The sequence below is a fragment of the Lissotriton helveticus genome, chromosome 8, assembly GCF_964261635.1.
Source record: "Lissotriton helveticus chromosome 8, aLisHel1.1, whole genome shotgun sequence".
NCBI classification, from domain to species: domain Eukaryota; kingdom Metazoa; phylum Chordata; class Amphibia; order Caudata; family Salamandridae; genus Lissotriton; species Lissotriton helveticus.
In genome coordinates, this window is record NC_136069.1 from 451,099,535 (window position 1) to 451,113,714 (window position 14,180).

The 14,180-nt window shown below is 45.2% G+C and overlaps 1 protein-coding gene across 4 annotated transcripts in view; it reads left to right on the plus strand.

Moving 5' to 3' along the window:
* Positions 1–3,822: 3,822 nt before the first annotated feature.
* LRCH1 (leucine rich repeats and calponin homology domain containing 1) overlaps positions 3,823–14,180 on the plus strand; it is a 758,040-nt gene continuing 747,682 nt past the window's right edge. For all 4 annotated transcript variants that reach the window (XM_078657325.1, XM_078657324.1, XM_078657326.1 and 1 more), the window contains exon 1: positions 3,823–4,257. In XM_078657325.1, coding sequence (XP_078513451.1) covers positions 3,996–4,257 — 262 coding nt within the window. In that variant the 5' untranslated portion in view covers positions 3,823–3,995. The remainder of the gene's footprint in view (positions 4,258–14,180) is intronic.

Consider the following 14,180-nt stretch of genomic DNA (forward strand, 5'->3'; position numbering starts at 1 on the left):
ATGTTCTGGTCCAGAAGGACAATTGGGTGTTGATGGGCTACCTCAATCAAAAGGGGGGCTGCAGGGATCACTCCCTTTGGCTCCTTGCACAGGAGATTCTGTTCTGGGCAGAGGTGATGGTGTTGTCACTCAGGGCGGCCCATCTCCCGTAGAAGAAGAACTGCGTGGAGGATCGTCTAAGCAAGGTGTTTCCTCCCATTACTTCTATCTCCCTGACGGGCGGTGTTCCAACTGTTGCAGGAACGGTTTGGGTGCCCGACAGTGAATTTGCTTGCTGATGTGATGCTCACCTGCGCTGCTTCCGTGCCTGGATGCAATGTCATTCCGTTGGCCGGGCTCCCTTCTTTATGCATTACCTTTGATCCCTTTGATTGCTCAAGTTCTGTGCAAGATTTGCCTGGACAGGGCCTGTGTTATGTTGGTGGTGCCCGGCTGGGTTTTCCCGCCCGTGGTTTCCTCTGCTGAAGGAGATTGCCGTCTGGAGTGCTAGGCGATCCCGGAACTTCCATACCCATTAAGGGCCCTCCTCTTTCTGGGGAGGTTCTGCGTCGTCTTCATCGTCCGGCCTGGCTCTTGAGAGGATGAGTCTTCTCTCTTGGGGTTGCCATCTGGAGGTAGTTGATTTGCTGTAGAGCTCCCGTCGCCCGACGATTCTTCTGTCTTATTCTCGTCATTGGGGGTCCTTCTCTCTGAGATGTGTTTCTAAGAGCCTAGACTCTGTTTCTGTGGATTCAATGAGGGTGCTGGATTTCCTGTCAGATGGCTTTGCCTTGAGCCTTGCCCCTTCTACGGCTAGGGCTCAGTGGGCAGCATTGTGGGCGTTCCGCAGTCCTCAGTTAGACGATTTGGATCCTTTTGTGGCCCAGTTACTTCGGAGTTGTTTTCTGCAACATCCTAGGGCGATTTGTCTGGCACCTTCTTGGGATCTTTCATTGGTGTTGGGGGCCCTTGGGTCCATTGATGTCAAGTTCCTCACTATGAAGGTGGTGTTTTTGGTGGCCATCGTGTCCGCTGGTGAGATCGGGGAGCTGGGAACTTTTCTGCATTCTCCTCCATTCTTGCGGTTCCTGCCGGACTGTATTATTTGCGCCTGGATCCGAAGTTTCTGCCCAAGGTCCCCTCATTGTCAACTGTTGCCGGGAGGTCATTTTGCCACCTTTCCCTCCAGTCGCTGAGTGCCGGGTGGATTTTGCTCTCTCACTGTTTGATGTCCGGCGGGCGGTGCTGATATATTTGGAACGGACTTCTTCTTTTGCAGCTGTGATAACTTGTCTGTCACTTTTGGGCCTGTTCGTTCTGTTCTCTCCACCCTGAGTAGGTGGATTAAGCAGACAATCTTTCAGGCCTATGGTTCCAAAGGTTATGTGGTGTTTCCCCGGGTTCAGGGTCGGTCTACCCGGGGTCTCTCTGTCTCCTGGGCCTCTTTCAAGGGGGTCTCTATTGAGGATGTCTGCAGGGCCGCTACTTGGTCCTCTCTGCACATGTTCATGGATCACTACCGGGTGGTCCTTCCCCTGGGGGTTTTGCTGAGGCAGTTCTCAGGGCTGGTTCTTCCGGCTCTTGATGGCCACACCTTCTGTGGTTGTCTCCTTGGTTGTTTTCCATCTGTGTTACTTTTTGGATTAAAACCTGCTGTTTTGCATTATGCCGTTGTTTGTGGTTTCTTGTGAGTTTTCTATGAAGCCACTGGGCTTGGGTATGTGCTCACTTCATTACTCTGGTGGCGAGGAAGACTTAGGAGGAGGTAATGCCCCAGTTCCTTAACGGTAATCTTCATTACTCCGGGTATTGTCTTCCTCACCACATGAGTTCCCATCCCTCCTCCCCTGTTTGGCTAACCAAAAAAATAGGAAGTAGAGTGGTGGTCAGCCATGTTAGGGAGGGTTGGGAGGCGGAGAATGCTAATTGCTTTGGATGGTTCTGGTGTAGTGCTGAAGCTCACTTTGTAACTTGTGGCGAGGAAGACAATACTCGGAGTAATGAAGATTACCGCTAAGTAACCGGGGCATTATTTGTTCTTATACAGGCTGCAGATGCACCTGTTTAACATCCTCTCTTCCTCCCATTTCCTTCACACCCCCACACCCAAAACTTGGTGCTGGGCTCACTGAGCCGAGTTGTGGGTGATTTGGGTGAGTGAGGAGGTTTGTATAATCAGCTAGAGCCTGAGTATGAATAAGAAAGGCCCCCAAAAGGCATCTGGTTTTCATTCATTCATTCATTCATTCATTATTTCTTTATTTTGGTAATTTTTGCCATAAAAGATTTCACAACCTTTAACATATAAAAAAGTAATACATTGTACATGAATATTCAAAGCAGTAAAAGCTAGCAAAATGGAGATAACAAAAGTCCAGTTAGTGCTTAGCATGCCTACAATTACAATGCATCCATCAGCTGGTACTAAACAGGCCTAGCAGTTAGAATACCACCGTCTGATTGACTTTGGTTTTCACATTTTACTTAGCAGAAGGCAAGAAGGTGCGGTGAGACAGAACAGCAGCAAGCCAGGTAGTGAAGGTCTCAGTCTGGCGCAGCTGAACCCTGACTGCTAATTATTGTTTCCTAGGCATAATAAAGTTCTGTCCTTCTGGTCAAATAATATTTGCCAAATTAGTGTTTGATGTTTATCGGTATTTTATTATGTTCTGCAGTTTCTCTTTGCATCCTAGTACTTTGCTTGTCCTCACTATAAATGCAGGCCTACAAGTACCAGGATGCAAAGAAAATAAGTATTTGAAAAATCAAAACAGTTAATTATTTGCACTTTATCTTTTATAGCAAGTTGTAGGCTACACCTAGGATGAAATGCGGAAGGAACAGGGTGTGCAAATTTGATTACATCCAGGGCACTTTATGAGCAAAGGTCGGTCCTAAATATACCAATTAGGAATATGCCAATTCCACCATGTTTAAAGGGGAAGCACAGGTGCTTTACCACTGGTTAGGAGGGTTAAAGTGCACAGAGTCCTAAAGCTAGCAAAAATACAGTGTGGAGCACAAGAAAAAAATACAGGGTGACCACGCAGAAAAGTCGGATTTCCTACAGGAGGGATTTGAAGGAGTACCACAAAGAAAGCTCCCTCCCGCCCCCACCAAACCACATCAGGCAGGGAAGGAGAGGCGTGGCTGCTCTGCTAGTTTGAGGGTTCGTCACCCACCACTGTTCTAACCTTTCATACCTCTCTCGCCACTATAGACTGAAAATGCCAGAGGGTACCTATAATGACATCACTCTATGAGAAGAGCAAGTGTCATATTCACGTGCCTGTTACTGTAACGACAAACTCTGCGGTAAGAATGACTCTATATGTGTATAAACGCAGACAAGCAGCTCGGAGCTCTGCAAACGTGTGTTATATTTCTTTCCAGTATTTGACACTGGTGTTGGAAACGCCTGCTTCAGGCTCCCGTGGGGCAGCAGCGCCAGCACAGTACAGACAAAAATGGAAGTGAGGTCTTGTCCAGGGCAGACCCTGAAACTGCAGCGTTGACAATAAACCACCTCACTTTGGTGGGAAAAAGGAAACGAAACAGGGGCGAAGGGAATGAGAAACAAGCACACAACACCTGGCTAATTAGAGAGCAGGTCCGCCTTCAATTTACAGACATCCGAGCAGGCTGGGGAGACATGCCTGAGCCCGGCTGATCGTGAGGAGGCATGCAGTGCCTGCAGCTCATACCAGTCACAGGCAGCTTCACAGGGGGACTTCGCCAAGTGGCTCGAGGAGGGCTCGGAAGTTTGGGTTGTGGGAGCAGGAAACAGCTCTGGAGCAGAGGAGAGAAATCTTGCAGCGCCGGGAGGAAGGCGAGGGCGCAGAGCAGCAGGGAAGGAAGGGGGGCATGCGCGCTGCGCCGCCCCAGGCAGCAGGAGCGCTACAGCACGGAGCCCGCCGCTGCCTTGTTTTCAGCCTGAAGTGCCTCGCTTGAGACAACCCACAGTCGAAGCAGCATCATCGCCGGCGTTATCAGCAGCGCCCAGGCGAGCGCGGGACATGGCTCAGCCGGGCGGCGAGGCGCACCCGTTCCCCGCCGTGCCACCACAGTGCCCGCAGCCCCCCGGCGCCGCAGGGGCCGCCGCCGGGGGCCCCGGCTGCGGAGGGGCCAGCTTCAGCGCCCACGCGCCCTTGAACCGGGGTCTGGAGCGGATCTTGGAGGAGGCGGCCGGCTCGGGGGCTCTGACCCTGAGCGGCAGACGGCTGAAGGAACTGCCCCGGACCTCGCAGAGCCACGACCTCTCGGACACGGTGCAGGCAGGTGAGAGGGGAGGGGACCCCGGCTGGGTGACAGGACACGGGGGAGGGGCGGCGGGCACCCCCTGCCACCTCTGGAGCCCGCGAGCCAAGGCACGTGCAGTGCCCCGCCGGCTGCACTGACATGTGGAGAGATAAACTGTCACTCAAGCGTTATCAGCCATAACAATAATATCTGCCTTCGTTGACTGTGTTTTTAGGATGTTGTTTCATGAGCGCTAACCTAACGGGGTTCAAGGCATGGGTCTTCCATCGGCGTCAGCAAGCATGACTTGTTACATTGTCAGACTTAGTAAAGTATTTTGTATTTGTTGGTTGCAGAGCGCTAATATCTGATTGCTTCTTCCGGTTGGGATTCTTTTACCCAAAAAGGCGATTCTGTCGCCTCATTGCAGGGGTTGGGACTCGGTGGACTAACGCATCCACTGCAGGGAGCTGTGTTTGACCCTACGGTCACGGGTTCGAAGTACGACATGTCCACTCAGCTTTCATCCTTCCGATGTTGATAAAATAGGTACCATTACGTTGGTAAAAAAATTTAAAAAATGATTTATCACTGTCAATAGCACCAAACATGCCCCCGAGTGTGAATGTGCGCCCTATGCATATTATGTAATAGACGGGCCCGCCTTGTACTGTTATTATCGCGTTTTGCACGCTGGTGACGTCAGACAACAGGGGAATGTGTCAGCCCTTCAAACAGCTTTTTAGTCCTCTCTACATACACTTGGGTATTGTGTATTGTGAACTAAGGCAAAGCTTCACAGGCACCAAGGACATACCTTGTGCAACAGTGACACTTTTCTAAAAGGGACTGTCCTGCCACTCACCCGGTGACCCCTGCTCCGTGAGCAGGCACAGTGGGCCCCATCCTTATAAAATAAAACTCCTCCCGTTATATTAGTTGCTTGGACAGCGGATACTGCGGTCGTTTTCCTGTAGTCTCCCTGAGATGGGGGAGGGGGTAGGGGGAGGCTAGAGGCTATTGCAGTTCATGAACTGAGTCATTCCCACTGACCCCATGTGTGACCTTGGGCTAAGTTACATCCCAGTTTAGCCATCTCACATTTTGAGACAAATATCACCGGGTGTCCCAAGTTGGGAGACTGCATTACCCCAGAGGTGGTTTCTTGTCATTAAAAGACTGCTGGCAAAATAAACCTACGTGTGGAGAACACCACTACTCATCAGTACTAATTCCAAAGTCAACGCGTACATTCCAAAGTTTAGAATTCTTCAAAACAAACTGAAAAGTTGCATGACAGATACAGCTATCTGCAGTGTTTGTGTGTTAATTGCACTATATTGGAACTATATAGTGCTTACTACCCCGACAAGGCGTTGAAGCGCTTTATTATGTCTTTTTTGCCCCCCTCAAGAACGGTGAACCCACGCATTGCCTCATCGCCTCCAAAGCCTTCGGTTGTGAAACTGCGCCTCGCTCTTGTTATTTCATATCGACACTTTGTGTGGGAGCCACAAATGCGAGCAGGCAGTTTGGACTGTGTGGACGCATTTTTTGGCAAGTCTTTCTACCCGTCTCTGCTGCTGCAGAATGTAAGCAGCATACTCTAGACCGTGGGAAGAGCATGTCTGCTGGCACAGTGCTGCGGACGCCGGAGCAGCGTGTTGTGTTTTTTTTCACCCTGCACTAACGCTTCCCAGCACCCCTTAGCTGCACAGGGGCTGACGGCAGCGCGCGCCCCGTGGTTAGCCTCGCATTGTCTCACTTTTCCGTCTCCATGCTGTAATCTTTCTGTCTCCCTGGCAGGCTTCCTCTCTGCTCCCTAGGCCTGCTTTGTGGCAGCGCTTCCTCCCATTAGCCCTCTGCTGGCTCTCCTCCAGCCCTGGTACTGTTCCTCTTTTTGCCAGGGGATGCAATGGCTCAGGCTCAGAATGAGCATCACAGGCCGATTGAGAAATGCTTGTTTACCCAGACTTTTTTTAGGGACGTCCAGCCTAGGTGATTAATCGATTTCAGAGTATGTATCCACCCAACGCATTTTCGTTGTGTTCTGTTACTCGTTTTTGCGCCATTCCCATTATTAATTCAGGAAACTACAAGTACCAGAATGCACAGTAAGGGCATAGCTGTATGTGCCAGGGACCCAAGCCAGTGCTTAATTTGAGCCGGTGGATTCTGGTGCTCGGCACCAGCACTTAATTGGTTTCCGGTGCTGGGCACCAGCACTTAATTGTCAACACTGCAATAATGACAGTCTGCCACATGGTGGCGCTGCTCATATAATTTAAGAGATGAGCAGAACAAAGGCTTGTTTATGTAAACAATTTACATAAAAAAACAATTACTAATACCTGCCTCCCCAGCCATTCATTTAGCTTTCGGGACCTGGAATAATCTGAACTGTCGCACTTGTTTGGTACCGCTATTGGCAGTGATGGAAGATGTAATGGGTGGTGCAAGCTGTAGTGGCCTCCTGGTCAGGGCCCTGGCCCTTATTATTTTGCAAATTAAGCACTGACCCAAGCAAAGGAAGGCTTGTGTGCTCTTGGACCAGGTCGTGTTGGTGTGCTGGAAAAAAACATGTTCTGGTTCTAAGTTTAAGCAAACTTGATGTCTGCTGGCTGCGTGACGAAACATCAACTTTGACTTGTGTATTCACCAGAACACCCAAGGGGGTCTGTGAGAGGTCACCAGAAAAGCTTGCTGAGAAATTACCCCTGATACACCAAATACGTAGCCTAAAAAGACTCCGGTATAGGGCAACAGAAAAATAGCAACTACGGTCCAAACACGTCAACCATTTTCTGACTCGTCTGGCTCCTTCATGAATTATTTCCATTTTTAGATCTCACCGCGACAGTGCATGTGTTGCATGCACTCTCACATGCGAGAGATATTGCATACAATAAGGGGCTTGCAGCCTGCCCATTGCTTACACTCGTTTGCTTCATTGTTTATCTTATTTGCTGCTTTCTAATTGACACATACAAAAAACAGAACTTCTGCCTATAGATGATAGATATATGTGCTCATATAGAGTCCCAACATAGGGCAGTCAGTCAAAAACCCACAAGACCAATAAACATCATAATATCAAGAGGACCACAATTCGAAAAATAGTTTCATTTTTATTATATATTTAATAAATACTCCACTCATTCAATTCACGTCCCGCACATCCCTTCAATAATTCACACCCAAACACACATACGTCGCTACAATTCATTAATCTTTCTCGCAGGAACTGTCGCAGAACTACCTTTAAAACCAGGTGCGCTATACCATATATATGGACATGCTATTTTTGAGTGCACCCCCAAGGAACCCTCTGTCATATATCTGTGCCGAAGCGATAGGAACTTTGTGACCGTTCCTTTGTATTGTTTATCAGGAAATTCCTACTTTGGAATTTTAGAGTGGTGTTGCTGTCCCCCTCTCCTCCTTGTTGTGCCCTGATGAAGGTGTGGCCCAAGTGCAGGCCGAACACCGAAACGCCCGTTGGCGCTTGAAGATTGTCCCATAACTACTCCATTTGGTCTCTACTGTGTATGAGACCCCGTGGGACTTGAGTCATCAACATCAGTTGGCAATCTGTCTGTGCTGCGAGAAAGATGAATGAATTGTAGTGACATATGTATGTTTTGGTGTGAATGATTGAAGGGATGTGCGGGACGTGAATTGAATGAGTTGAGTATTTATTATGTGAATATAAGAACTTTCTATTCTGATTTCTGAATTGATTAATGTAAAAAAATATATAATAAAAATGAAACTATTTTTCTAATTGTGGTCCTCTTGATATTATGATGTTTATTGGTCTTGTGGGTTTTCGACTGACTGCCCTATGTTGGGACTCTATATGAGCACATATATCTATCATATATAGGCAGAAGTTCTGTTTTTTGGGTATGTCTCTTGATTCCCCTGCTCTTCTGCCTAAAATTAGTTTTTCCAGGGGTCCCCTTTGTTTAATTGGTCTGCTTTCTAATTGGCCAGCAAATGCTTGCCTCACGTTTTTTTCTTTCAGCTGGAGCTTGGACCAAGTACCAGTTGCTTCAGTTTAATTGCTGTCCTTCTGCTGCTTGTGCTGTGACTGTAGGACTACTTTTATTTTTTGTTTTTCAGTGTCCTCCTTCTTGATCCTCTTGCCATTTGTAGCTATGTTTTACTATGCTATACACACTTCAAAGAAGCTCTTTATTCCTTAGAGATGGATGTTTATTTTGACAGCTGATATCTGCTTCCAAATGTAGTTTGACTAAAACATGGACATGGGCGCAATTACTTTCTTCATAAAATAGGGTTATTTGCCAAATGTGTTTTTTTTTTTTGTTGCTTGTGCACGCAATGGGGCGATGAATTGATTTACTCAGAATCACAGGGGTGTTGTGCCGTGACCTTTCAGTAAATGGTTAAGCCCATAGGCCTCCCCTTTGAGGCTATTGACTCTTCCACTGCCTTTTATGTTCCTCTGCACAGCATGGGCATTTCTGACTTTGTAAAGATTTGAAGCCATGCAGCATGGCAGCGTGGCTGCTATGCTGCATGGCTAAAAATAATATGTAAAAAGATCAATGATGCATCGAACGCTAGTGCACTTTTTGAGCAGCGGCGCGCAGTGGCCATCTGTTTTGTAATTAACATGGCCGCGCCGCTGCTCGCTCCCGCAAGGTAGATGCCTCCACAAGCACGAATGCTTGAAAAGTGAAGTCCGATTCCTAAAGGCCCTCTCTTAGGGCAGCGCATGTGCGCTGCGTCGGCGAGACCTAAAAGATGACCCCTTTGACTGCGGTTGTGGTAGTAAAATGCAACAATTGTAAGAGTTCAGGGGGCCCTTCAAGGCTTTGGGCCCTGTGTACTGCACCTGCTGCACCACTGGTAACTTTGCCTCTGCTTTTATTAGAATCAGCCTCTGCAAGTGGGGCGATGTAAGATTGGAGGGCCAGTAGCACAAATGGGAACACAGGGCCTGTAATGTTCTTTATCGCCCAGATTCGAGTTTAGACTATACTGCGTTTAACCAAGTGTCTTCTGACATTAAGATAGTGTAGCATGAGTGCTGAAGCAGTTGAAAATGCCCTTGATCAAGTTTATGGGAATTTCTTTACTGAGATGCTTTTATGAACCGTTTAGGACTGGGGTGGCCTCTCCTCCCTTTCTTCCCCGCATCTCCTCTCCCCATTGTCATCTCCCCTCTCTTTTCCTCTCTGCTTTCCTCCTCTCTTGTCCCCTCTTCTCTCCCATCTTTTCTCTCCTTCTTCTCTGTCCCTCCCCACTCCCTGAGTCTGATTACGAAAAATTCCATTGCAGCCGCCTCTTCAGCCAGTGATTCTCACTTTAGTTGTATTTTTTACCCACACTCTCTATCCTGATGTTTTGGAGTAGCCTTATTGTAATATTCAGAATATAACCCCTTAGTTTAACACCTCCTTAGCAATATTACAGTCATTTATTAACCCTATTACACTGGTCGTGTACTAGATACGGTTATTGAGAGTTTGAACTTTAACCCATTTTCCTTTAACCCTTTGGCTGCGATGCTCTTTTGTTGAATATCTCAGTGTATGGATGCATCCATATGGCTCTAACCGCTAATTGTTAGGACACCCAGTTCAGCTTTAATACGGCACCTGCATGTATTTGTGTGAAGTTTATACTTTACAAATAAAATATTTATTTTGTAGAATTCCTACCACCTTTTTCTTTATCCTCCTGATTTTATAAACCACTCAATGTACATTGCTGTTGCAGAAGATATGGGATGACGAAACTGTAGCTGGCCTGCCAGGGAATGGAGAAATATACTCTGTGTTTCCAAACTCTATGCATATGTCTAAAGCTCCACCAGGCTTTGGCCTGGAATTTGAAAATTGATACAGCCAAGCCTGATCAGACAGCTGTAGACCTGTTTTGTTTTGTTAACGTATAGACAGGTGGGAAGAGCCGCTCCCCTGTGGCTTGCCGTACAAGGCGTCTTTCCCGCGCCTCTGTTTACATGTCGCGCGCACAAGCGGGAGTTACTTCCCAGAACATGATTCTATCTCCGTCGCAGCACCGTGAGCTGGCAGAAATCCCGCGTGCGCCATATATCGTTTTACATGTTTAAACACATTTGTTCTTGAACTTTTCAGGCCTATGACCTGAACAACCTGATTTCAATGCAACTACAGTAAAACACATACACGCATCTGTAAGCAGCATATTAGCTAGTCTGTTCATGTGTGTGTGTTTTGTCATTTGTCAGCAGTTTTATTGCTCATAATACAGTGCTATAAAAATCTATATTCCATATCTGGAAACCATGAAATACGGAAAATATTTCACCGGCTCCTGTGTAATATGGGTTTCATCATCATAATGACGGCCTTTAGACCACCCTGCATTATTTTAGCATTGTTGTGGTCTCCAGAATTATGCAGCAATGGGAACCAAGTTATTCAGCAGGGTACGTGCAAAAAAAGACATATTCTCTGGCTGTATTATTTAAATCCATTGAGGGAGAAAATATATATATTTTTTAATCTGCATATTTTGTGGGAGATCCTTAATTACCTGGTAAATGCATAGCCACAGAATTGCATAATTCCACTCTATGACCATTGTCCATTGTTTAGTCAACCATCTATTTACGAAAAGTAAACCAACCCTAACATTGTCATTCCAAACAGAATATTTTTTTCTAAAATTCTACATTCTTAACTACATAACTTACTACTGTTCTGTTCTGTTTTTTTTTTTTTTTTTTTTTTTATTGTACACAACCAAGCAGTACAACTGAGTAGTTCACACACCATTTTCAGTATTTATTCCCCTTTTTGAAAAAAAAAACAGCTCTTCAAAGCCAACCACTGCAAAATAAATGTGTAATATAAGTGCGTAGCTGGTAATGTGGTCCTGTGTTGCCGTTTTAGTGCGCTGGTGAAACTTCTAAACCACTCTGCCTTCGGCCTTGTGGGTTGTTTATGATGTTACTAGTACCTATGCAGTACCTTTTGAACGCTTAAAAACTATACAGTTTGATACGCTCTTAATATCCAGAGCGAGTGGCTACCCAGAGAGAGTGTTGCAAAAGGCAGGTATAAAAGTTGAGTACACCAAACAAAGAGTTTTGAATTAATTATCTAAGGCTGATGAGACCACTAAGGAAATAATAAGACTTGTATATCCACATATAATTACCAGTCTAATGACATTAGGAAAATTCTGTCAAATATTGGGATAAAGCTATTATACAGGAACCTCTTAACGCCACAGATGAGGCACCACGAGTAGCCTATAGGAAATTGCCCACGTTATGAGATCCTTTTAGTCAGGAACTATTTACTAGTAACAACAAAAAATCAACAGCATGGTTACAAGCGGAGTCTGAATTTGTAAGGTTTGGTAAATGCAAGGTGTGCAAATTCATCCAAAACAGAAAAGAAAGCTAGGTACTGCACATCAAGAAAAAAAAAATCAATTGATCAGTGCATTACTTGTGATTCAGACTTCACTATAACGGTTAGTGAATGTCTTTGTTCTAAAAATATGTGGGAATAATGATCTTTCCACTGAGAAAACGTTTCTTAGATCATAAAAGAGCAATACAGAATAATGGTCCAACTTGCATTACATCCAATCACTCTACAGAATACCAACAATCTTGGTGGCAAGACCTAAATACTTTTGCAATTTTAGAATTCCACTGAAAACCAGAGGAGACAATAGAATATGTGAACTAAGATAAGCAGAATCAAAGTACATAATTGAGTTAGAGAGTTTTCAGCCATATGGACGTAATCTTCTTTTTTTTTTTTTTTTTTTTTTTTTTTACATTCTATTGTAGTATGCATTTAAAATGACTGAAGGGGTCACCTAGCTTGTGTTGTGGCCATCTTGTCCTTGTTCACAGCGTGCAACAGACTTGTTTCATTTTGTCTGCCAAAGAATGAATACAATTTAGCAACTTCACCTTGGGAGAGGCTCATTCATTTACCATGTAATGAGGTGGCTTGTGTTTGTCTATGTGCCGCCAATGAGCCTGCACCTGACCGAGAAGTCAGGTGCAGCCTATGTTATGGATCACATCACATTACATTATAATTTAACATCTTAGGACTAGTCGGTACGTATTGCACAACAGATTGTATCAGATACTATTTTTACTTTTCTTACTGAGAATGTTGTCCACTACCAAACGTTGTCTACATGGAAAGAAGAACAGTATTTGTATGAACCTGGATCTTAGAAGTGCTATTTCCTGTTCAGACTTTGTGGCTTCCTTGACCCTCCAGTGGTAGTTGTGGCCGAGCCGTATGGGCTGAACTAATAGGATGTGGAATGAAGACAGTACCATATGCAATATGCCTGCCAGTGTAAATAAAAGTGGGCAATTGCCAACAATGTCAGTTAACTGTGAGAGGCATAGCATTTTTTTGACACCCCCTCTGGCAGTACTCCCTTGAATAGAGCAGCTAAAACAAGCATTTGCAAAACAAATGTCTTCTTTGTGTAATTATCTGCTGAGGTATTGGCTTTGCCAGTACTTGTTTCCAAATGCATCAAGAAGCATATGCACGCATGGCTGACTATCTTGGGAGGAGTCTTATATAAAAAAAAAAAAACTATTTCAGGATACGAAGGCATGTGTCATAATACAGGTGACCATCTCTAATTTACCAATCTAACGTGGTGGGTGGCCATGTTAGACTGGTAAATAAACAAGCATTGACTAAATGTATATTTCTTGGCCATCAAAATGTATTGGCATTGCCTATTTTTTTGTTTTCCTCTTCAATAGGTACCGAAAATGTGCATGCATCCATAGTCGCCGTCATGGAATGGGGGTGTAAAGCATAACATAATGCATTAAAAGATGACAGTTGTGGATACACATGCATCCAATTAGCCATTTTTGGATTGGATTTGTCAAAATAACTTCTTGGATGTTTTCTGCATATTTTGTTTGTATGGTTTTAGTCACGAGGGCAACCATCATGGAATAGATTGAAAGCCATCTTAAGATGGCAGTCGGAGGGGGGGCGATGGGGGGTGCTCTTCAAATAAGCAAGGTCTGATGTCAGTAGTACAAGGACACATCATTCATTCAAATCACCATTAGACTGTAATGTTCCTGGGCAGAACAAATGAAGGAAGTTCATCAAATCAGGAGCTGTTGCTTGAGACCTACAGTAAGCTATCAAACTATGCAACAATGAGCAAGCAACTGACCCAAAATGTACTCTAAGTAAATTAAATATATTGTTAAAGATACTTCTCCAACACTTTAGTTGAGATGTGAAAATGGTGCAGTGCTTACAGTCTGCATCTTGCTGGCTACACAATGCACATAACTGAATAGTGCATAGAGTTCCGTGACTGGTATGCCTACCTCATGCACGCAATACAAACAGTGCAGTGTTTACACTCTCTGATGTACTGCTAGCTCTAAACGAATGTTATAAATAAAGCATTATTTACAGACTCTCTAATATGCTGCCTGAATTAACGGCAGGTTACAAATAGTGCAGTGTTTACCTCTTCTCTGGGTGTCGGTCTTTAGTAAGAACATGATACAAACAGAGCATTGTTTACAGGCTCCCTATGTGTCTGTGCACTGAGCACATTGTACTGGCACTATTGTTTTTACAATCCATCGATGATTCTAGCTGGACCATGCTTATTGTACTGTAATTATTTGTTTATATAGGGTCAGACCAGTCCTGCCGTCTATGCCACCAGGGGCCTGAATCTCTGCTTCACATCGTCTGTGTTTGTCCTGCTTTGATGGTTCAACGAAGAGTTCTATTAAGACGGGAGTTCCTTGAATGGGGAATTAGGTCCTGCAGGCATGCTCTGGCGGAGTCCATGAACCCAATCAACACCATGCTGAAGATTAGACTGACTCAGTTATTGATCTGTTTTAAGAAAATGATCAGCTAATCGGATATGCGATGTGTAATCTGGAGATGGTCCCTGAATGT